General features: G+C 32.3%; 2 protein-coding genes across 20 annotated transcripts in view; both read left to right on the top strand.

The window, feature by feature from the left end:
* LOC127698968 (bone morphogenetic protein 2-like) overlaps positions 1–26,581 on the top strand; it is a 198,131-nt gene that overhangs the window by 22,567 nt on the left and 148,983 nt on the right. The gene's annotated exons all lie outside the window — the stretch shown is intronic.
* The window catches only part of LOC127698930 (uncharacterized), a 162,525-nt gene that overhangs the window by 54,323 nt on the left and 81,621 nt on the right, over positions 1–26,581 (top strand). For 11 of the 19 annotated variants that reach the window (XM_052202681.1, XM_052202674.1, XM_052202668.1 and 8 more), the window contains 5 exons: positions 10,930–10,965; positions 13,440–13,646; positions 15,684–15,858; positions 21,906–22,008; positions 24,437–24,568. In XM_052202681.1, the coding sequence (XP_052058641.1) occupies positions 10,930–10,965; positions 13,440–13,646; positions 15,684–15,858; positions 21,906–22,008; positions 24,437–24,568 (653 nt within the window). The remainder of the gene's footprint in view (positions 1–10,929; positions 10,966–13,439; positions 13,647–15,683; positions 15,859–21,905; positions 22,009–24,436; positions 24,569–26,581) is intronic. The other 8 variants (XM_052202683.1, XM_052202680.1, XM_052202682.1 and 5 more) reach the window with 1 other exon arrangement.

Below are 26,581 nucleotides of genomic sequence, written 5' to 3'. Positions count from 1 at the left end.
TGCAGTGGCAAAGAGGATATAATCCAACAACTGCAGTGGCAAATGCATAAACTTTTATAATTGAAAATAACACATTATAAATTTGTTGTGTCCAAATCTTTTTCTGGATTTACCTTCATAAAAAATACTCAAACCTCAAAAGATGAAAACCAACAGTACAATACTTGAAAATATAAATACATGTAGCTATATGATCAAAGTGTATCTAAAAAGAATAGCCAAATCCATCTAAGGTCACCTTTGCCTGATGGAGTTGGTTCCTTCTTTATGATTTCTAAATTTTTCTTTAAAAATATATAGCATTATATTCAGAAGATATAAGAGCTGGATACTGCTTATCTTGTATACAGATGTCTTATGGGCTGAAATTTCAATCTGACTTTGCCCGTTCATGACAGTTCAATAACTGAATTAAAATTATTTTTATCACATTATCTCTGACTGGATTAGACTAGAATGATTGCACATATATTGCAGTTGTTGATCTGCTATTATGGAGATGTTTGAGATTTTTTTCATATTTTTTCTGACTTTGGAAATCAGTTATTTATTTAGCAAAATTATGTGCATGTAACAAGTAATACAGATTATCTCTTTTTGATAGACTTTAAAAATGGGATAACATTTTGGTTTTTTTTCAACCACTTTCAGTTTTTTAGTTTAAAATTATGACTGATGTATGTTTTAAAGTTTTATGATTCAAACAGATTCATTATTTCTATAAGTAATGCTCAGTCAACTATACAGATATAGAGAATGGTTGTAACGGTTGCATGTCTGTTTGACAGGTTTGCTTGATCTTTCACCTTTCTGATTTTCATGGTTAAGAGATGATTAAATGTTGTTGTTGTGATGAGGTTAGTGTTTCTAATGCAATAATAAGTCAAATATATTTAGTATATAGAATTGTTGTAAGCACACCTCAGACATCATTTCCATTGTTTATTGATCAACATAACGTTTTTTTGTGATTGGATCATTTATTTTAGTTTGAACACAGCAAGTAAACATTAGTACATTTATGAGTTCTAGCATGGAAAATATTTGAAAGATTACAAAAGTTTTATTTTAAAGAAGGTATAATGTTTTCATGCTTGTCAGTTCGGCATTAGTTAACTGCATTTAGTCTATAGAACCATTGTAAAGAGTACTTGTCGGTCTGACAGGGATGATCTGACCTTTTTATAGATCTATTACCAATGGTACGATTTTATGAAGGTTGTTTTTAGTTGTTATAAGTAAGAGGCTAAACTTAACCGATCTTCCTCATCATTGCAAGATATTCATGTCCATTTAATAAGGACATCGGACTTTAATCTGAATTGTATGGTTTAATGACCAGTTTTAAGTTTTTGTGGTACATCTATACAGCAAGACATTGATATCTACGTAGTTAGATCATGATATCAAAGACTTATAATAGATTATCAGTCATAATTAGATACACCTTGACAGGGCTAGCCGAATGAGTTTATCTAATTAACACCAAGATAATTATTGTCAATGCAGAATGATAGTTTTCAATAATTTAGGAGGGATCTTTCAGCAATTTGACCATACGTTAATTAACATGAAAAGCATGATAAATGTATGGTATCCAATTTCATTTAACGACATCTTGGTGTAAAGACAAGATATATCAGAATGACCAATCTTGTAATACTACTGTGAAGAAAAATGAAAAAACTGAACTCTCCCAGAAGTCTTCTCTTAGGTCATGACAACATATATATTCATAAAGATATCCAGCTATTTAGAAAAAAAAAATGGAGTGGTTAAATCTAACTATTTCTGAATAAAAGGAAATTTGGGGAACACTTCAACATGGCAGCAACCCATCAACACACAATAAATCTAGAAAATATATTAAGAGATCAACATAGGGTCTTCCACAATAGACTAAAGTTAATAACATATGTCAAGCTTTAATTCAAATGTAATCAGTCAATTTAGGTATATATTCAACATTTACTGCTAGGAACAACAAATTTTGGACAGGACAAAGATGATAATATATGACTGAAGATTGACTTTCAACAGGATTATTAACGTAATTGTGGTAAAGGAATAAACTGTTTCTGGGTGGAAAATGAACATTTTATCTTTTAAATGACAAAAACAAGTGATTTGAAAAAAATTATTGTAGATGGTAAGGAGGCCAATAGAGATTAAAATTTAGGAATATTTCTTTTATTCTATTCTTTTTAATTTGTGCCTTAAAATTCAAAGAATTTTGATTTGTCAAAAAATTAAAACCTTGATACAATGTACCTGTATCATCCAGTCTTTAAAAAATATGAAAGTGTAAAGAAAGATTGTTATATAGATGATGATGATTTATATGAAATTCCCTTCATAATAAATTCCAATAATCTCACGTGAAGTGACTTGTTTGATTTTCACTCTTGAGATTTTATCCGTCTGAGACCTGATTTTAGACTTCCAACTGAAGATTTTCGCCTTGGAACTTGAAAATAATTGATTGTGTGTGTCATATATCAACAATTAATAGTCTGTGTATAGATATAAGAAGATGTGGTATGAGTGCCAATGAGACAACTCTCCATCCAAGTCAAAATTTATAAAAGTAAACCATTATAGGTCAAAGTACGGTCTTCAAGTCTCTCACAGGCAAACAACCCATAATTGAAAAATATAAGGGCATACATCACAAGCAATGTGTGCATTTCAACCAACTTCAACCAACTTCGCAATTCACATCTTTGGCAATATCTGCATCAATCTTCTCAGTTAGTGACTATCTGCCATTTTGACAACTGTGTGCAATACACATATATTCATATGCCAAAAAAGTACAGTGAAATCAACAATTGATAAAGTGAATACAACTAACGCCGCTAACACAGAAAAGAGTTTTTATATTCTGTTTCTATAGAATTAAAAGTATAACAAATTGCCCAATTTGAATATAAAGATTAAGATCACTTGTAACTGAATGCCTCTACATATTAAACTCGTGCTACACACTCGTTTAATCCATGTGTCGTTCAGTCATGCGTTGTCATATTTTTTATATTCAAATAGGGCAATTAGTTATACTATAAGTATTCTCTATACTACAGACGACAGACACACAAATGACACCCTTTTCTGCCACTGACAGCACACCGACAACACCTTTTTGTACGCATGGCAGAAAAATAAAACTCGAACGCAAATTCAAATTTGCCGACAGCCCGTCGTACGTGATGGACGCCAGATATAATTGTATATAATATATAATCGTGACATATCATCAAATAAAGCATATAAATCAGTAATCAATTGGCATTTTCATTCACCAATCATATCATTATGTACAAAACACAGCAAAATATCAAAATATTGGCAGCTGTACGTTTAATAAATTACCCCTCATTGATAGCCAAGGCCGACCAGGAAAAACCGTATTACGGAAACCTGTATCCGAATCAATGCTCGAGCCTATCTCAGGATAATGACGTCGGACCTCGTCGGTTCAAACAGTTAACGAAAAACAAAAATATTTGTCTAACAATAGATATATAAACATCATTTAAAATAATGGAGTTTACTCGGTCAATACGACGGCTAGAAGTGAAGTTACCACACAAAAAAAACACCTTATATATGACCACAACTCAGCCCCCTGATTGGATAGATGTACATCGGCCTACCGAAAATTAACGATTCCATACCGAGAATACAACATTTTCCCGCTATACTGATCGAAACGCGGGAAAATATTAGTATTCTCTATACTACAGACGACAGACACACAAATGACACCCTTTTCTGCCACTGACAGCACACCGACAACACCTTTTTGTACGCATGGCAGAAAAATAAAACTCAAACGCAAATTCAAATTTGCCGACAGCCCGTCGTACGTGATAGAAAATCAAAGAAAGGGGTAATCTATAGGCCTAATACCTTAGATATCTTCAAACGTTTCTCAGTGGAATCTACTATGTAACCGTCTTTACTGGAGTCATACCTCCATCTGCCGTGCTTCTTTAAGCATCTGTCACTAACATCAGCGTTAGCCGCCATCGTGGCCCCACCGGATCTGAATGAATGAAGACCTATGTTTCCCTCTGGACAAATTGTCCGGATTCTCTTAAGAATTGACTCTCTAGCCGCCGTGTAACTTAGTTTTTTATCTTTTGTAATGAGCTTGCATGTATTACGAGATCTATAAATAGGCCGAAACAAATAAAAGTTTTGCTGACCAGAATCACCAAAACCTGCTAACCTAGTGTATCTTATAAACATTGTGTAAGGACAAGCAGATGAAACACCCCTAGAAATCAAGACTTCAGAACTTTGTCTATATTGGTCGGTTTTACTTTTTTGAATACACAAAATTAAATGAGACTCGTGTACTTTAACATCACAAAAACGTAAGGAACTGACCTCATCATATCTGAGAAATCCTGAAAAACTCAAAATCATCATTGCCAAATCCCTTATAACAAGTAAATCTGAAGAATCTTTAAACATGTCACAAAGTTCAATTAAAGTTTCAGGAGTAATTGGATCTTTCTTTTCTGTCTTTTTTGATGCTACTCTTTTAGAAGCTTCAAGAATCGATGTTACGAAAGTGTTTGTTGTAGGATCGTTTAGATCATTTATCTCATGTGCCCATTTAATACCATAAACTGCGTTAGAAACAGGGTGACAAGTTGAATTATTGTTCAATAAATGTGTTAAATACAGTGCAACATGAATTGGCTGAGCTGGCAAAGATTTGTGACCTTGCAAAGTAATGAAACGTTCCCACCGTTTATATGAATTAAAATATGATTTAACGGTATTGTCACTTTTAGAGTTAATCAACAGTTCACACATTTTCGGATAAAGCTCGTACATATAACTGCCAACTTCTATCCCACTGTCCTGGACGGTCTCCTCCACTGTACGGTCTAATTTAACCCCTGTCAAAATAAATAACGTCATAAGTATATTGCAAACTAAAATTCTATTCTTATAGCAATTAATCTAAATTTTAAGCGCTGTTGTCCAAATACTCCGCACTGACCTCTGCCTCTTTTAGTCAGATTTTCCCCTTGAAAAAACTTGCTATCAACTATGAAATCCTTAAAATTTCCAAGTCGATCCACCAACATGGGCCAAAATGGTGCCGATGTCCATTCCGGGATGACTAAAGTGCCATTACATTTTTCTATACTAATCTTATTTATTACCTTTGGAATCAAACTTGGTGGTGGAACTACCCAATTATTATGTCCACCCCATTCTACTGTAAACGAGTCTATCCCAGCAGTCCCGGGGCACCAAAACTTTGAATTAAATTGCTTGCACTTGGCATTGTAATCATGCGCAAACCTATCTATATCATGTGGACCCCAAACATGATTAAGGTACAGAAAAACCTCATCTTGTATTTCCCAGTCATCACAATCTGTTACCCTACTTAAAGTATCTGCATATTGGTTTGTTTCTCGTGGTATCCAAACCAAGCTCAACTTAATTGCATTCTCTCTGCAGAATTCATCAACGAACAAAGCGATTTTGTGCAAAACCATCTTCCTGCTACCAACATTAAGTATATGTGTGATATTCAGGTTATCTGTGAACACTCTGATAATCTTACCAGTGAGAATATTGACAAAATTTATCAATATTCTTTTTACAGCCTCGAGCTCTCTCCAGGTCGAACTTTCGGACTGTTCCGTCAACGACCAACTACCAAACATTTCCAAAGGTTCGTCCTCTGAACCAGTGGTAACAAAACCACCGAAACCTGTACCAGATGCATCGCTGAACACATAATAATCTTGTGTTTCATTATAAGTCAACTGACTTAACCGAGATCCTATCTCGTTAAAGCTTTTAGCTTTATGTTCCCAAAAAGTGCATTCCTTGAATGCGTCCGTACTAACTAGTACTTGGGCGTTCCAACTTGCCCTTTGCAATATACATTGATACAAATACCTTGTTCTTAAACGTGCCTGATCTCCTAATACAGGCTGCATTGATATGATCTGTCCTACAATACTTGCAATGAATTTCACCCGGAAAAGCCTAATCCCGTAGTGAAATTGTGTCCTGAAAACTTCTAAAATTTTTAAAAGCTTTTCTATTCTTTTTTCGGTAATTCTTATAACCCCTTCTGTCATATCCCAATGAAAACCCAACCATTCTAAACTTTGAATAGGGGCCCAATTGCACTTCTCTGCTGCAAGAACAAAACCAAATTTCTCCAAATCGGAGTGAATTTTTTCGCTCGCTAACATAGCCTCTTTCATGTTTTTGCCCCCGCCGAGGCCATCGTCTAGATACATGACGATTTTTAAACCTGTACTTCTCCAATATTTGATAACCTCCCTGACTACCTTTGTAAAAATATATCCGCTAGTTGACAACCCAAAAGGCAAAACATTATACACATAATATTCATGCTCCCATTTGAAACCTAAATATGTAGTGTCTGCTTCAAAAATACTAATGTGATGGTATGCGCTTTTTAAATCGTAAGAGAATACAAAATCTCCTTTATCGTATAGTTGTCTAGCAGTTTTTGCATCTTCGTATTTGTGTTTAAATTTAACGACATGTGGATTGATATGTCTTGCATCTAATACTAATCTGAGTTTTGAACCTCTATTATGAGCTACAGTTAGAGGATTAACTACATATGGCCTACGAGACACTCGAGTAATACATCCTTTTTCCAGCAGTTTTTCAATCTCGCTCTTTACAAAATCGGGATTGTCTCGTGCCGATTTGTTATTTTGTAATTCAACCGTGCATGGAATGGTACTGAAAGGAATTTTATACCCGTTTGCTATAATGTCTATTACAAAATCCGTGGCACCTATTTTCTTCCATTCGCTCAAGCTCTCTTTTAAATGACCTACACCTGTACCGTTATTTTTTACTATAGTAGTAGTATGTGTATTGCTCATTGACTGGACATCACGTGATGTCTGTGTTATTGAATTTACATTACTCATTGAATAGAGTTCACCCGATGCTAGATCGGTCTCTGGGTGTGTATTCAGTTTTACGTTATCGATAGTATCAATACTTATCTTGTGTTTTTGCTCTGCAGCAGACTTTGGACAATTCCTAATCCAGTGCCCGTACTCATTACAATGAAAGCATCTACCGGGTCGTACATCAGACCTGGATCCACCACTAACGTTCACCGGGATCGAATTTGCTGCTTTTGCTGGGGCCTGTTGTGTGTATGGCACGCTCTTGCGGTCTGGGCGTCTTTTTAACTTTTCCTTCTTCAGCTTGCTTTCTGCTCTATTTTGCGCTTTATACATCTTCTTTTCGTCCTCTGAATCTTCTGCCAGTGGGTTAGTTACGTATTCATCTACCACGCGCCATCCCGCGTCTGATGAATCGGCAAGTTTTATCAGCTTTTGTCGATTTTTAATCAAGTCCATACCTTCAGAAATTTTTCTCTTGGCACTGTTAATGTTTGACTGCGTCAAGTTGTCGGTCTCGAATTCGGCGTGTGCTTCTCTAATTTTAACGAACACTTTCTGGTTGTGCTTGTGTTGCTCCTCATTCCCCCTCTTTCGAAATTTGTAATTGTCGGTTAGTGATTCGTCCATTCTTGCTATTTGAGTATCTGACAGCACTTTCTGGTTGTCTTGTATCCTCTTTTGGAAACCCTCCAGACGTGAATCCAGTAACTTCGTCATGTTGTTCAACAACTGGTCCTGCGTAGTTTGAACGGCATTTTGTACCTCTGTCTGAATAACTTGCTGTAAATTGGCGTCCATAAGTTTACTCGGTCAATACGACGGCTAGAAGTGAAGTTACCACACAAAAAAAAAAACACCTTATATATGACCACAACTCAGCCCCCTGATTGGATAGATGTACATCGGCCTACCGAAAATTAACGATTCCATACCGAGAATACAACATTTTCCCGCTATACTGATCGAAACGCGGGAAAATATTATTATTGAGCCTTTGACCATATGGAATTAGTTTTATTCTAATCTTATGGACAAACCCATCATAAAATATGATACAGCTGTACCTAAGTTTCATTTTATAATTTAAATTTAATTATTTAATTTTGAAGACCCTCCCATATTTTGACAGTAAAACTTTGAAGTTTTTTTGTATGATTTTTGTATCAAATTGTTAATGAAAATCTCAAGTTCTATAGCTATTTTATTAAATATCATTAAATATGTCTTGGTTTCATTAATGAACAAAAAATGACTAATCAGTTTACATCCATGTCGTGCAGATTATAATTAAATATTTAAGTGAAGGATGTGATTTAAACATTTATCATTGTTACTTAAAGCTGATATCAAATTTTAACATCAAACTTTGTATCAAGATAAACTTTATAATAGAATAAATTGTATAATATTAAAAAGAAAATTCTATGATTTATGATGTGATCATTCAACTTAAATGTTTAATTTAGATCCAAGATTAAAACATCACTGTTTTTAAAACATATTCAATGAGATTAATAAATAATTCAAATGCCAAATTATTAAAGTGAAAGCTTCTTGTAAATCATTAAAAGTTTATTGGAAATTTATATATAGAATACTTTTATTGACATAAATTGATATATAAAGTATTTTTCTTTGAAGTTTTAGGTTGATTTATAGTACTTCTTTTGTTCATTCAACCTTAGACCATACAAGTTTCATTTCAGCCCTTAGCTGTATTTTATAAGTTGATCATTTTACCAGGATGGCAGAAAAATGAAAAATGCCAGCATGTGATGATAGTGTTTGGAATGTTGAGTGAATCTTTTAAAGTCTAAATTAAAAGTTTATATCAATTACTACCCATTTTCAATCAAATTTAGTTCCAGTCATTTATTTTGTTACTGTAATTGGGCCTTATCTATGCAATCATGAAAGGGTTTACCCCTGTTTGGTTTATTTAATTTAACAAGTTAGGAATTTTCCATATGGTCCATTTATTGCAGGTTTATTTGCCAAAAGGAAATTTGCCTAGGGTGAAAAAAATAGTTAATTAATGCTGATTTTATGATATGAATTGAATATGGTATTTATCTTCTTCCTATTTTATGACAGTGTCAAGGAAACTACAAAATATTGGGTAATTCATCAGACCTTAAAACACAGTATCTTTGTAACAATAAATGCAGATAAAAAATTTCACATGTGTAAACTTTATAATATTTGTATTGGGTTTTGAACAAATTTTGGGAAAATTATTTCAAAATTTTTAAGTTAAATTTACTATATCCAACTCAGTATAAAAGACATATATAGTATACTCAGACAAAGAATCCTCAGTAGGATCTTGATTTTATGCTGACAGCTTAATTACCAGTGTACTAGAATTCAGTGACAATTTTTTTATCCTACACTTTGACTCTATTTTTACTATTGTATGCTAGAAAAAAAATAATAACAAAGTAGTGAAAAGTTAGGAAAAGTGCACTTTTAATACTAGAGACTATATTTTCACTCTCCAGAAATCTAAAGCTAATATTTATTATCTATTATCTTAACATTAAGTTTCTCTTAGATTTTTGGTCACATCATTTTTGTTTTTGGTTTTTGGGTATAGAAAATGAGAAATTCCTGATGCAATTGTGCATGATTAGACATCTCAAATATTTGGAAATATGTTTATTTTTTTAAAATAATTTGTATAAAATTGATTGATATTTTTTGATTTGGTTGTTGTTTGCCTAATGTCCAATGGCAAATATTTCATGCATATACAGATAAATTACGATACCATATATGTAGGTTCTGCAAAGTGGGCCAATGAGGACGAAGGACAGGGATTTTGATTAGCACTTGAAAATGGGAATATGTTGGATTATAGGGTCAGAAACCTAGCCTTGCAACAGGTCACCCCAAAGAGTTGTTGCAATGTTTCTTTGACATGCAAAAAGGGTGGGACTCTTTCTACATGAGGCACCAGATTTAATATTTCCATTCTTACTACACCTTTCTGTATATATATATGAGTTCGAATCCCGGCCAGGGAAGAACAAAATATTTGCTTCCGCAAAGGACAAGGTACGATAAGCCCCCGTTTTGGCCCCCCTATTTTCTTATTTTTCAAATTTTGTTTTAGAAAGCTACTTATCATGTTAAAATATTCCCTGAGGTTTGAAGTTTGTTTGGATGAACTTCAAAACCATTATTTTCAGCAACTGGGTGAGGCGAAGAGGGTAAACTTTCCGTTATTATTCAGATATTGTAATTATTATTCACTTTGGATGTGTTCTGTACAACGATTTTTTAATTTTTAAGTGCATGCGCCAATGTGACCCAGGAACTTTTTTATTACAATGTCATTATCACTGTTTTTGCTGTCTAGATCGCCATTATTTTCTCTGGGTCACGTAGGCGCACGCTATTAAATTTTAAGAAACAGAGGCCAAAAATCGTAATTTTTCCTACTTTTGGCGTTTTTGATGCCCTTTCACCCCCCTCACCTCATCTAGTTGCTGAAAATAATGGTTTTGAAGTTCATCCAAACAAACTTCAAAACTAAGGGAATATTTCAACATAATAAGTAGCTTTCCAAAACAAAATTTGAAAAATGAGAAAATAGGGGGGCCAAAACGGGGGCTTTTCGTACCTTGTCCTTTACAGATCTAACATTGTTGGGCTGTTGTTTAGACGAATTATATATATATATATATATATATATGTATATAATATATATGGAATAGCCAAACAGACACGTAGCTTGAGGCATAGTCAGATGGGAAAATTGAAGAAATAATCATATTTCTATACTCCCAGCAATCCTCTGGGTGTCACTTCACTTTTAAAAGGAAGTAATTCTGGACTACAGCAAACCTGTTATACATAAACAAATAGAATCATTTTAAAAAACCTTGCAGCATATCCCTTTTGTACATGGAATAACATCAATGCATTTTAGAAATTAAAAAAAAACACAAGTTTTAATAAATAATCCATTTGATTTGTACAGAAGAAGAGCTCTCAGTGAAATCTGTATCAGTTATAGGTAATCTAGCATGTTTTGTTTCTCCTTATTTATAAGTATATCAATTATAGGTAATCTAGCATGTTTTGTTTCCTTTACTTATAAGTATATTAATTATTGGAACTAGTACTCCAGCATGTTTTGTTTCTTCTTATTTATAAGTGATTCAGTTAGTGGTTATCAAGCATGTTTTTTTTCTTTTTTATAAGTGTATTAAATATGGCCATGGACTCTGCAAATCAGCAATAATGTTCACTTGCATGCAGTTTTATCCCAAACAACTGCTTTGTCAGTTCTCACTTTTGATGAAATGCATGAAAGCCAGTTCAATGTTCTATGCACACTTGATGTTGTATTAGCACTTTTTTAAGCTCACATGGTGTAAAATCTCACTAATGCCAACAGTGCATTTCAATAGAATTTATGACAAAGATTAATATTAGCAAAATGTTTGACTAGATTGAAATCAGGGGTGATTGATTATTTTTAGGGAATTATTTCCCTTGGAAATGAAAATGATATTAAAAATCAACATTGTAAGCACTGTTGTGCTGACATTTCTCATTGAAGTTTATTGCATTATGTCAAAGGTTGATATCAGCAATATCCAGGATGAGTTAAATAATCAAGATAAACCAATCACTTTTTGTTGGTCTTGTGCCCCTTTGATTGTGAATAACATGAAAAAGTAAATTTTGTAAGCACTCTCACATCTACTATCCTCATCAGAGATTAATGAAATTTATGTCAAAGATTTTCTTCAGCAATGTCTCAGGTGAGTTTAAAATCTGAACTGATGGAATATTTTTGGCATACATATATATTGATATATATCAATGGTTTAAATAAAAAATAAGGCAGACAAGTTTTCAAGCTAGCATGGTAAGAATATTTTTTGGTGAGTTATGTCCTTGGAAATGTACACTACTGTAAATTCAGAAATTATTGTGAGGTTTTTATTAATGTGAATAATGCGACTAAGTGAGCACTGCAATAATAAGAACTCGCATTCTGATATCCGATATATATATCTTAATGCAGATTTTCCTGAAATCGCATTAATTAATCTCTCATTTTTGTCCATTCTTCAAAAATCGCAATAATAAATGCACACAGTAATTTCTGAATTTACAGTACTAATTTATTGAAGATCAACATTGTAAGTACTCTTAGGGGCTTTGTTGGCAGAGTGGTCTAAGAAGTTCATCTACAGCAATCACTAGCCTTTGAACACTGAGGCCTGAGTTTGAACCCTGCACTGGCATTCAACTCTGATATTAATTGACTAGGATAGCCAGTTTTCCTGCTTAAGGTCGGTGGTTCTCTTTGTGCACTCCTGATTCAATTATGAACAGAAACTGCCCCCCCCCCGCCTCAACAATATAGCCAAAAGTGCTGAAAATAGGTTTAACACCTTCTCATTAGATATACAATAAGGAGATATTGTATGATTGCCAATGAGACAACTATCCACCAGAGTCTAAATGAAGCAGAAAATCATCTTGCATTCAAACACACAAAATACCAATTTAAGAGTACTTGCTGTTACTGAAAGTTAGTTTGAGGCTGCTAACTAATAAATAAATCATTTTCACAATCTTCTATAGAACAACTGAACTAATTGAATCAAAACTTGCCAGATATATTCCTGTGAAAGTCCTTAAAAAGTATTGTTTACCATAAATGATGTGGATTTAGAATGGCGGCCAGTTAAGGTCAAGTTTACTGGAAATTACATATTGCATTTCTTTTCAAGAACAGATGAAGTATAATTCAAACAAACCATGCAGAAATGTTTCTCTGAAGGAAATTAATGGTACCAAGTGTTGTTACTTTGGTTTTAAATAAAAAATCCAAAATGGCTTATTGGGACCATATAAGAGGGTCCAATTGGTCTGAAATTACAAGATTTTTTATCAAGAACTACTGAACCAATTGGAACCAAACTTGCCAGATGTTCCTTTGAAGGTCCTTAACAAATGTTTCAATATGGCCTCCAACAAAGGACAAAGTTTACATTGAAATCCTATGGAAAAATACATTTTGCTTTTTGTTTCAAAAGAGACTTAGTGACTTCATTTATTTGTATTCTTAGTAGCAACTTATATTTCTATTATTAGACATGCAATCTTTCTGTTTCTTATTAATAATCAATGGATTTTAACAGTCATGTCATACATAATATTTGGCAATATGTTTAACATAAAGATTTGTTTAAAAGTGACTAATTTATGTAGTATAAAGACATACATTCCTTTGAATATCATTGAAGATGAAATTATTATTTTGTCAAACTTCATCTATTCTTAGATATTTTTGTGTGAAGTTAAGTAATAATTTAAAGTCTATGTATACTTATGTAAATAATCTCAGGAACCAAATCAAATCAAGAATATTGTTACTCACATGATGTAAATCATACAGACATATGGCATTTAAAATATAAGATCAACTATTTATTATTATTATAGATTTTATTCAATTAATATCTTCAGCTGAACTTGAAGTAAAACGAGGGACACTGTCTCGCCTACAGAAACATGAAGAGAAGAGACAGCTAAGGGAGATAACAGCAGCTGCAGCTAAAGCTGAACTTGAGTCAAAAACAAAGGTTCAAGAAAAAGAGGATGATGTTTCTAGTGAAGTTTCCTCAGAAGATTTGGAGGAGTATATGGACTCAGTATTTCAGGTTGTTAAAAGAGGTAAGATCTGTGAACTTGTTTCCAAAGTTCACACACCTGAGCTGATAGCAAAAGTTCACAATCTGCAATAAATGTTCACTTTCTTGAATTAGTGACAGAAGTGAATCATGAATAGCTGGTATGAATATATCAAAACAAGCAACAAGGGGTGATTCAAATCATATCTCTACTTTTAATACAAAAACTCAGAAAATCAAAGTTTGTGAAACTGTATTCAATTTTAAATGTAGAATACAGGTTAGTTGGTCAAAGACTACCTTTTTATCTGAATCATCCAATGAATCTCATATTAGGCAAGGATTTAGAAAATTTTCTATTTTTTTGAGAATTTTAAATTTTTTACGAGTAGCAGCGAAGAAATAGGTATATTTGGAAATATCATAGAGATTGATTGACAGAGAATCTGCAGATGATATGTATTTATATAATATTGATATATATTGGCTATGGAAGGTATCTTTAACTTATGAGTTTGAATACCCCTTTGGTATCTTTTGCCTTTTTACAAAGTATTACAAAGTATTAACATCAGGACATTCTTATGGAATCATTGTTAGGTGTACATTTCCATCTGACTTTGACCTCATTTTAATGGATGACTGACACTGTGATAGCTGTAATAAAACTGTTATCTAAAAAACTTATCAACATAAAATTGAATCATGATCAGTAAAGCAGGGAGCTAAATGTGAGATTTATATTATGTAAATAAAAAAATGAATTGAGAGACGTTTGATTTTAGGACCAGAATGACCCAAAATCATAAATGATTCTTTCTTTAAACAAATTTTGTTTGACAAATATTGTTGTGCCTTTACTAAGCCTTTTATCATCAGCATCTTGTATGAGTTTGATTAACAAAAGATGTTACTTCAGAAAAAACCTTTCTGAGGAGGACCACTTTGTAATTGTACTGTTTAGCACTAGCATTCTTCAAAGAAGTTGGAGCATGAATATGTGAGCTTGCTTACTATGGTTCTTTAGTATCTATCTTTTGAATTGGTATAAAGTGCATGTCTAACAGGTAAATCAAACCTTTGCCTAATTTCCATTTTAAGGTTGATTTATCAATATTCCAGTGTACTTAGTAATTAAGGTGAGGTTTTATATTTTGATTATTCCCTTATATGACTTAGAGATTTGTGCACTTTTATTGATTTTTTACAAAGAAGATGGTTGTGGTTAGGTTTGTGGTTTTGGTAAAGTACCATCAGGGAATAATTTTATTAAAGATGTTTAAGTTGATGGATAGAAGTTGGTGATTATCTGAAGATACAAAGACAAATGAGGATTATGAAAGAACATAGTCTGCAAATATTCACATTCAGTGACTTCAAAAATATATGATTTTTGTCTTGCATTAACTAAGTTGAAAAAGCGAAACACTAATGGTTGCTGTTTCTGACTGTGTCTGTGGCAGTGGCGGTAGTGTCAACAATATAATAGATTGTGATTAGGTCAGTTTATGGGGTTCCAGTAGTGGCAGAACATTGATATTTGGTATGCAGTTGTATAAGCATTGGCACTTCTCATTTCCATTGAGATTGTTTGGTCCCTTCCCCTCATTCATTGTCTATCGATTTCAACACTTTTGCTTAGTTTACATGTTAAGATGAACCACCAATGTCAATGATATTTGGTATGCAATTGTACCATGGAGATTATATAGCCCGCCCCCTCATCATGTTTCTTTCATTGAATGTTTTGCAAGTTTGAATGTTAAAATATTGCCATTTTATAATACTATCAAAATTAGATACAGGTAAGACATATTTCTGTGTCAACAGTTTTATTTTTTGTTTGAAAGCTCATATTTTTAATTCTGATTTATTAATTATATTTTTTTAAACTTAGTTTTATGAGGACATTTCATTTTGAGAATACATAATTATATATAATTTTAATGTTTAAGAAACACAAGAAGAAATTTTCCTCAATTTTCAAGTTAACCAAACTACATTTTTAAGTCAGTTTTGAATAAACTTGATCATTTCCGTTAAGAATGAAATAAATGATATGATACATTAAACCTTTTAGAAAAAACAAGATCCTCATCATATTGGAAAAAACTGAGACCCTTAATTAACCAAGCAAGGTTACAAGATATAGAAAGAACACAACAACAAGTCAAGGCAAGGAAAGCTTTGAAAGAAAGAGAAAAGAAAGAAAAACTAGAAAAAGAGTCAAAAAAGAAGAGCAAAGCCACAGAAAAGTATGTTGATCTTGTTTTATTATCCTTGTTCACACTTTATCTTATATATATTTATACTTGATCTTCAATCATGTTTATTTTGTCCAATAATTATGCATGATTCTTTTCATAAAATCCATAGTCCAAAATTGTCTGTTTCTAAAATGGTTATACTATTAGCAATTGATCAGCTATATTTGGTGTATGGATTGATTATAAGGTGTACATATCTGTATGTCAGAGTTCATCTGACCTTGACTGCATTTTCATGGATCATTGATAATGCTAAATTTATGTGATTACTAATAGTAGGGCCTTTATGTTCATGACTTTCAGCACCAATATCAGTTATGATTAATTATGCAAGAAAGTCATTTCTGTGTGTGCACTTTTGTTATTACATATAAGATCATCAGATTGCATAATAAGAGATAAGTTACTGCATTAATATATTATGGCATTAGAAGGAATTGATAATGGTGTAAAGATTTATTACAGATGATCAATACAGGTGATTCCCTTTTTGCCAATGAATATAAGTTGTCAAGGTCACATGACAAAAAACTTCACTTAAATTATTCCTGAAATGTTGCTGATGTTATATTAAAATTTTGTCTTGCCACTTATATACTAACAGCTGAATTTACCTTGCAAGGTTCTGACTGTATTTGTAGACCAAGCAAGCAAGCCAAACCTTCATAGTTGAGATTTTTTAATTTCCAGGTTTATTAAAAAGACAACTTTGTTAGCACAGATTTTTTTCACTGTTGACATATTGATTATGGAAAGTCCTTTTCAAATGGTTTTATGTAATTGTCTTAGTCTAAAATTAATAAAAAATTTAATTTTAGATTTTTAATTTTGTTCTTTAAAGTTTTGGTTCATAAAAGTACAAAAAGTTACATAAGTTCTGATTAGACAATACCAGTACATTGTATGATAAAATGATCTGAAGTACAATTATGTAAGATTTTAGTTGTTAATTGATGTTCATTATAAAATGACTTTCCTTGTTCTTTATTTGATCATTTCCTATTGTGGTTAAACACATGTTATTTTGAGAAACAGGTGTGGACTATATTGGAAATATTTTGTACCTGTCACATGAATTTTGCATCCATTTCGATGATGCGAATATTTTGAAAATGATTGATTGGTTGGTTTTCTGCTGTCAGGAACAAATCAAATTCAAGACAGATTTTTTTTGAATTTTTAGAATAATTTGAAATTGAAATTATTTAAACAAATTATTATGTCTGTGGTTAAACTAAATGTTTTCTTTTATAACTTCATCAATATTGACAAGACAGACTTAACTTCATGTCTTCTGATTTATGTAGAAAATCTGTTTCCTTGTTATTCAAAATACATTGTGTCAAAACATATTATTGATTAATCATGATGCAAATAGGAAAACCAATAAAACAATCAAATCTCTAATTATAATTAAATAATAATTTGTATTTCTGTTTTGCCAAATTGATTTTATCCTTGTGTGTGGTTTCACAAGTTTCAGTTATTAAATCAGTTGTCAATAAGATGATGGCTAAATGATATGTTGATTTCAAATATCACAATGAAGATACATGTCTTAATGCTGGTTTTTGTCTAGCCTGCGACTTTTGTCGCAGAAAGCTCAACATAGGGATAGTGATCCGGTGGCGGCAGTGGCGTTAACTATCTTCTTAAAAGCTTAATATTTCAGAAGGTAAAAGACCTGGATGCTTCATACTTTGTATATAGATGCCTTATGATACGAAGTGTCCGTCTGTCATATGTCCATTGTCCTTGACCTCATTTTCATGGTTCAGTGACTACTTGAAAAAAAAGTTAACATGTTTTGTGATGTAAATTTCTGTCTTATTATAAAAAATAGGACAACTAACTATATTTGGTATGTGCGTACCTTGCAAGGCCCTCATGCCTGTCTGACAGTTTTCACTTGACCTCAACCTCATTTCATGGATCAGTGAACAAGGTCAAGTTTTCGTGGTCAAGTCCAAATCTCAGATACTATAAGCAAAAGGTCTACTATATTTGGTGTATATAATGATTGTAAGTTGTACATGTCCAACTGGCAGGTGTCATCTGACCTTGACCTCATTTTCATGGTTCAGTGGTAAAAGTTAAGTTTTTGTGTTTTGGTCTGTATTTCTAATACTGTATGCAATAGGTCAACTATATTTGGTGTATGGAAATATTTTACGATGTACATGTCAGTCTGGCAGGTTTTTATTTTACCTTGACCTTATTTTCACGATTGCTCAATGTTAAGTTTTTGTGTTTTGGTCTGTTTTTCTAATACTGTATGCAATAGGTCACCTATATTTGGTGTATGGAAATATTTAATGATGTACATGTCAGTCTGGCAGGCTTTATTTGACCTTGACCTCATTTTCATGGTTCATTGCTTAATGTTAAGATTTTGTATTATGGTCCATTTTTCTTAAACTTTAAGCAATAGGTCAACTATATTTGGTGTATGGAATAATTGTAAGGTGTGTATGTCTATCTGGCAGGTATCATCTGACCTTCACCTCATTTTCATGGTTCATTGGTCATTGTTCAGTGTTCCTGGTTAACTTTGTTTCTTAGATACTATAAACAATAGGTCAACTATATTTGATGCATGGAATGATTTTTAAAAAATGAAAACAACACCTAAGGTTTACATTTCTGTCTGGCAGGGTTCATTTGACCTTGACCTCATTTTTATGGTTCATTGGTCAATATAAAATTTCCATCGTTTGGTCTGTTTCTTTGATACTACATGCAATAAGTCATCTATACTCAATGTATGGAATGATTGTATTAAAGGTGTACATGTATTTCGGGCTTGGTTTATCTGACCCTGACCTCATTTTCTTGGATCATAAATGTTAATGTGATACTTGTAAAACTTTAAATTTAGGACTATGAACTTAAAATCAATGGTCAGTATAGTAGGTGAGACATTTCAGAGTGTGCACTCTTGTGACAATATTTTAGGTGTTTCTGTTTGCAAGAAAGAATTTTATAACTAACCTTGACCATAGAGTCAGTAACTAACCTTGCCCATAATTCAGTAACTAACCTTGCCCATAAAGTCAGTAGCTAACCTTAACCATAGAATCAGCAGTAACTAACTAACCTTGCCCATAAAGTCAGTAACTAACCTTGCCCATAGAGTCAGTAACTAACCTTGCCCATAAAGTAGATTGATTATTGTCATCATTGATCATATGTCCATCTATTAACTTTTTTACATTTTAATCTTTACCAATAAAACTGCTGAGTTGATAATGAGTTGACTTGGCAGGTATATTAAAGGATATAAGGTGCTTTATAGAATTCTTTATTTCCTCACTATTGGATGAAAGGAAAGGCTGCTATTAAGAATTATAGGTTATGCTTTGATAGAGGATACTGGAGCCCTATAGTTTTCACTCATCTGTCTTGTGTTGTCTGTCAAAAATCTCCAAAAGTAGGGTAGGACACAAATGAAATTTAAACAGTTGTTATACATAACTGCGACTAAAGTCCCAGAATGCGTGACGTAGGGATTACAATGTTGATGTGGTGGAACTGGCATAAACTATTTGAATAAAGCTTTATAGTTCAGAAGGTAGAAGACCTGGATACTTTTAACCTTGTATCCAGATGCCTTAATATGTTCAGAAGTTTCTGTCTTTCATATGTCTATTGTCCTTGACCACATTTTTATGGTTCACCTAGTACTTTTAAAAAATTGATTTGTTGTGTGAAATACTCACTTATTATAAGTAATGATGATTTTTACCCATTTCTTGTGCTAAATATAAATTTGCCTTATATCTTAAAAATTATAATAGATAGATAGAAACTTAAATAAGCAAAAACAATCACAAAGAAGACAAGATCCATAAATAAGTCAACATGACCGAAATTGTCAGATGACTCCTTATTAAGTTATTTTCACTCTTTAATGACAATTTTAACCTTTTTTTGTGTTTTTGCCTATCATCTTAAAACTTTCATAGATAGATAAAACCTTAATTTAGCAAAAATAATCAGCAAGACAAGATCTGCTTATATTTGTAATGGCTGAAATTGTCAGTCAACTTTTTATTGGAGTTATTGCTCTTTAATGACAATTTTTACCCATTTTTAGTGTTTTTGCATTTTATCTTGAAAACTTTAATAGCTGGATTAATGCTTTAAATAACAAAAATGATCAGCAAATCAATTCTAGTCCACAATGTTGGATATTGTTCATTGTTGAAGATGCACAAGCCAAGTAGACCTAGTTAAGTGACACAGGCTCTTTAGAGCCACTAGTTTTGGCTTTCATCCTGTAAAAGTTTTCAATGGAAATTACACTGAAAATTTTCCATTTAATCTGCTGTTCTATCCAACATCTAGGATTGATACTGATGCTGTTCTAATAATTGGTTATATTTTTTTTTAAATTTCCTTAATTTCACTTTTTGTTCCAGATTTAAAAATCAATGATATAAAGGTGTTCTTGATTTTAGATTATTGTGACTTGTATTCTTTAAAAAGTAATCCTAAAATAGCTAGGTCTAATCTGATTAGTTCTCAAAGTAAGCGTCAACAACTGACTAATACTCTGATAGGCAGATATCAAAATGCCTACAGTTAGAAACAGCAAATACAAAAAATTAGTAAATTTTTCAGTATTGTCAGTCCTGATTGATATGATGCTTTTTTTTTATAAAAAGAAACAGACTAGATGCTGTATTTTCCTCCATTTTAAACCTTTGATTTTGCCAGTGTTGCGGAAGGCAAAAGCAGGTCTCAACCATTTGAATCCATCCTTCTGTCCGTCTGAAAGACCTTGGATTGAAAACTTTTGTCAAAGTTTCTTTCTTGGCTTCCAAGAAAGGGAAGGATTTAATATTTGGTCTGAAGCTTGATAATGTTGAATTGTAGAGAGTAAGCAATTTATACATCCGCCGTGCAGCCACTTCCTGTTTGCCGATTGTTTGCAATTTTACAGCACTCATTGTACAAGGAAAATTTTAGTCCAACTTTTCTTGGTTACTATAAAGGAGAATGGTTTAATATTTGGTCAACAGCTTGATAATAATGAGTTATAGGGAGTAAGCAATTTAAACATCAGCCCTGCATTCACTTTCTGTTTGTCGATGGTCTAAAAATTTTCAACACTCATTGTACATGTTGTTGTTTTGTACTAGGAAAATTTTCATCAAACTTGTCTTGGTTCCTATTGAAGGGCATGATTTGATATTTGGTCTGCAGCTTCAAAATGTTGAGTTGTAGCAAGTAAGCAATTTTTACATCAACTGTCCAGCTACTTTGGCACTTTCTGTTTACTGATAGTTTGAAATTTTACAGCACTCATTGTACAAAGAAAATTTTTGTCACATTTTTTTGTCTTTAATGAAATGAAATGATCAGTTTTGCTTTAGTATACATGTTACCTCAACTAATTGCATGCAATGACGCATGTCCAGACCATATATTGGTCTTGTTTTATGTGCCCATTGGACAAGTAAACTGCAGCTTTTACTTGCCAAAGAATAACTTTGAATTGGGCTAGGCAATCATACAACTGTGAATGTCCAACCCTGTGATATTTTGCAGAAGCATCCATGAATTTTACCGTTAAGTAGATTTGAATGCACTGACCCCCTTAGTCATGCCTGAAAATGACTTAATCAGTATCAGTAATTATCACATAACCAAAAATACAATTATTTTCCAGTGTATGTTAATTTTTTCTTTCTTATCATGAGAGCAAATTTAAAATTTGAACAAATTTTTTGAAAAAAACTTGAATAATAGAAGATTTTTTTTACACAAATATGAATTGGATCATTTCTTCAGTAAAAAAAACATGATAGCTGCTTGATTAGATGTCAATTTCCAGGAAGAAAGACTATCTAAAGATAAAGATATGGACTACAGTTCACTTTGACTTGTTGTTGGCCTTTATCTGTATCTTTGGCAGTCCTAATCTGTGTACAGCCATTCACTATAGTTACTATTGTACATTATCAGGTTCATAAATGAATGAATGATTTAATATGACCATTTTCCCAGTAGCAGTTTAATTTATATTTAAGAACGTTTGCACCAGAACAAACAAGAACAGTTGACACAGAAAAGAAAACAGATGAAACAGCATTTGATATTAGAACTGATTTAATACAAGCAAGAGACATACTGGTAATGTATTTATTTGTTATTTGATAAACAGAAGAAGATTGAATAAATATCAATGAAAGGTTTCAGAGGGTTTATATATTTTACTCCCACTTTAAATGTGTAGAAAAGCATCCATTGAAAAAAATTGTTTGTCAGTCTAGTCATGGTTGTTACCAGTGTGACAAAAAAATTTGCAGAATTAAGAATTTATCAAACAATTCTTGTTTTTGATCCACCCATGCTGGGTCTATGTGACCACTCTAGATTTTAACATGGGGCAGTGCAGGATTCTGAATTAAAGGCATATCATGAATCCAATGATTTATGACTTGCAGAAAGTTTAAACACCATCTTAATCTGCTAACAAATTTTGACATGTTATTTCCTTAAGAGAGAGGTCAAACTAACTAAATTTTGAATATACGATTGCATATATAAAATAAGGCAATGTGGTATCATTGCCAATGAGATGAATATCCAACAGAGTCCAAAAAAACTAATTTAAGCAATTATAGTTCACCTTACCATCTTCAACATTAAGCAAAACCCATAGTGTATAGTCAGCTATAAAAGACCCAGACATGAAAAAATATGAAACGATTCAAAAAAAAAACAAACTTGGACTGATTTATGACAAAAAAAGAAACGAAAAACAGATTTAACTGACAGCAACCAATGACAACCACTAAATTACATGCTCCTGACTTGGGACAGGCACTTACAGAATGTGGCAGGGTTAAACATGGCTTGGAGCTCTCAACTCTTCCTAACCTGGGACAATGGTGTAGCAACACAAACATTAGAACAAGCTGTAAAAATTAGTTTGAAATGACGACTCATCAGATCGGCAAGAAGCACAAAAACAACTTGCATAAAGGCAAAGATTTAAATGTACTCACAGTTACTGAAAGCTTGTTCAAAGCCAATAACAACTATTATGGTCTCCCAGACTAAAGTATTAATCAGTACACATCCAACAGATTTATTGTAAAGATGTCATAAACAATCTGCACAAAGCATGACCTTGTACAATGCCAAAATAGAAGTGCATAATTAGACAGGATGTTTGACCATAAGTTTTCATAAATGTAAAGCAATACATATTTAGTTATGTTTAAATTTATCAAAAGCAAAATCAATGTAAGAACATGTACCAATAAAAAATATGTGTTCAAAGATCTTGGTTAGGTGTTAAATTTTATTATTGAAGAATAAGATTATTCAAAGGATCAATAAGTTTACGTGGATCATTTGGAAAATTTTCCTGCTTTGAAAACAACTTTACCATATAATTTGGGATGTGAGATCCTGTTCTTTAAAAGAAATATACATATACAGCCAAACTTCAAAACAAATATTTATATCTATGAAAGAATTTAGTAAAAGTTGTAAGGAATTTATTGTAACGAAATCCCTGACTTAATAATTTACCTTTTTGGTTTTATAGCCATTCCACTGTTTTGGTTCTCATTCATCCTGGTCTTTCAAATATTACGCTTTTAAGTGTGCCTTGTGAAGGTAAATCAGGAAAAGCACTTGAAAGCATGCAATTTATAAAGTGTTGTTTTTTCGTTTGTTACCAGTTATACACAGATTACTTTCATTGGAATCTAAATGGCAGCATAGAAACAGGCATAGTAAACAAGTTGGGAAATAAGTACACACTATAAATGGATCAAAAAAGGAAAATTGAAAATATGGAAAGCAAAATCCTCTTTTTAAAAATGTTTTCTTTTGATTTTCCCATGAGATACTGAAATATCCAAATCTAGAAAGGGACAATTTTTGCTGTTAATATTAGATTTATTAGATTACATGATCAAAGTTATATTTCACCTGAAATTATATAATTAAACCCAGCCATATGATCATGTGCCTGTCCCAAGTCGGGAACCTGAAGTGTTTTCAAGGTCAACATCACAACAGGTGAACCCTATTAGATGGCCATTTAAGCAATACTATGATTCTATAAATTAAATATAGTTCACCCAATATTTAAAGAATATAAGAAACTTATTCCAATGAAAGTAATTATAAGGGAAGGATTGAGAGCTAAAATAAAATTCCTGTAGGTAGCCACTGCCTTAAATGTTCATGTGTATGTTCCAAGTCAGGAACCTTGCTAGTAGTTGCATTTTGACATATTTATGTACACATCTTTTTTGGTGCAAAGTGAATTAAAATCCTAGTTTTACATTATAAAAACTTGGATTGGGTCAAGATTGTGCATAATGATGCTTAGTGAGCAATGCAGGATTACTGGAACTACTCTAATGAAAAAGAAAGAGTAGAGTGTAATAATTCATTACACAAAATCACTTCACATGCCTGACAAAACCAAAACACTTTTATTGTCGTTCTTCATCTTAAATCACAGTTTGTTCAGTGAAACTGGTGCACAAGAATCTAAGTTGAGAGTTGTAATTTAATATATCATTAATTATTTTAGGGTAAATCAATGCCAAGTATGAAGTTAGAGTGGAGACAAATGGAAGATACTGATGATAAAACACCTAGACCTTTTGAGATGCCAAGATACATGGGTATTGTGAAAAGTGTCAAACGAGTTAGAAGGTTACAGGTAAATTAGTGATGCATGTGTATTATTTACACATCGAAAGAAAAATGAAAATCATGGTTTAAACAAATTAAATTAAGTATATCTATTAATTCAGTGAACTAACATGGCCACTGTAACTAAAATTAGCATAAGAGTTATTATACAGGTTGAGTAATATTGAATTGTATTGCATGAATATGACGAAGGTTGTTTTATCTTTTACCCAATAAAACATTGATTAATTTATCGCTCTTTGTTGACTTGGTGTTGTTGTTTTTCTATATATATTTCTTAATCAGAATGTAGAGTTGACAAATGCTACATTGAACCGACCAGTTGGAAATGCTTGAGCTTATGAATAGCTGATCTCTAATACATTTAATGCTGATGTCCATTCACGTCACATGTTCAAATGTCTTTTCCTATTGTTATTCCCAACACTACAAAGTTGTGGGGTAAATAGTTTTTGACCTGTTCATCAGTGTGTCAGTCCTCTAGGTTTACAGATGCTAAATAAAAAATCAGATGTTTTCCAAAACTTTTCTTAGGAGCTGGCAGCTGTTTAATTTTTGATTGCCTGCAACAAATGTGAGACAGGGATGCAAAAGGTCATCTATTTTTAGTGTATAGAATGGTTGAAAGGCTGATATGTAAATCTGACACAGGTCATCTGACCTTGACCTCATTTTCATAAATACTTGAAAAATATTTAGTTTATATGATACCTGCAGTAACCTTATTCTTATAGATTTTCAACTTAAAATTCAATCATACATGAACACTTATACATCACTAGATTGAGCCTTATTTTTGTCTCTGTTGTTTTCTGAAAATGATGGGAACAAGTGAGCCAATAGAAAATTAGTTTTTCCATGGTGATACAATGCACATGAGGTTTCATTTTTATTTCCATTTTATTATTTTTGGTTTAAGCAAGTCAGAAGCACTTTTAATTTTAGGTCTTATAAATACTGCATATTAGATTGTACGATTGTTTTCATGACCATTGTTTTGTTTTTAATGCTGGATTTTTTTGTGACATTGTCAAAAAAGACTGCTTTTATTCATTTACTATTTTTTCTTATAGGAGATAACTCAAAAACTTTATTTCTTGACAATAAATAATTCCAGCAACCAACAACAACCGCTGAAGTACAGACACTTAGTCTATAGCATTTCAATTGAAAAGTGTTTCATTTTTAGAATTTAGTGACTTTAGAAAACAAGCAATTGTTTAAATCAGATGTTTTATTTAAGTTTAAGTTACAGTGATTGGTTACAAAATTTTCAGACAATATCAAAGATAAGGAGAAATGCATAAGCTTTCTGAGTGTCATTATGCTGCAATAGGCCAAATATCGAAATACTTATATAGTTTAGTCAAACAAGCATATGGCAAACAGTACCTACTAAGATTTAAAGCTTTTTGAGTAGTAGTGTTCAGAAGTGTTGCAGGTGGATATGGCTAAAGAACGAGCTAAGATTTGTACCATGTCTCTCCATTGTTGTGTGGCCTGGGACAGACGCTCGAGAAGAAAGTATATGGCCACTTTTTTAACACCTTAAATTTCTAAAAGAATTATAAATCTTTGAAATCCTTATGATGCTTCCTTGTTGAGCCAACCCCTTTAGACAGTTTTATTGGAAATATGCAAAATTTGTGGTTATATAGAATGACTGATTAAAAATGGCAAAAGGAGATATTGATATAAAAATGAGGATGTGGTATGATCCCCAATGAGAATACTATCCATCAGAGTTCAAATGACAAAGATATTAATGACTTTTTTATTGGAAAGAACAAATTCTTAAGAGAGGCTAAAGATACCAATATTTAAACTCATAAGTCGAAAACAAACTAACAATGCCATGGCAAAAAATGAAAAACGATGAAAAGACAAACAACAGTACACAAAACACAACATGAAAAACTAAAAACTGAACAACACGAACCCCACCAAAATCTTGGGGTGATCTCAGGTGCTCCATAAGGGTAAGCATCTGACTTTGAAATCATGTATCTTTCCAATATTT

The sequence above is a fragment of the Mytilus californianus genome, unplaced genomic scaffold (assembly GCF_021869535.1).
Source record: "Mytilus californianus isolate M0D057914Y unplaced genomic scaffold, xbMytCali1.0.p SCAF_4, whole genome shotgun sequence".
NCBI lineage: Eukaryota > Metazoa > Mollusca > Bivalvia > Mytilida > Mytilidae > Mytilus > Mytilus californianus.
Note: the sequence above shows the minus strand (reverse complement) of the source record. Positions and strands in the feature narration are given on the sequence as shown.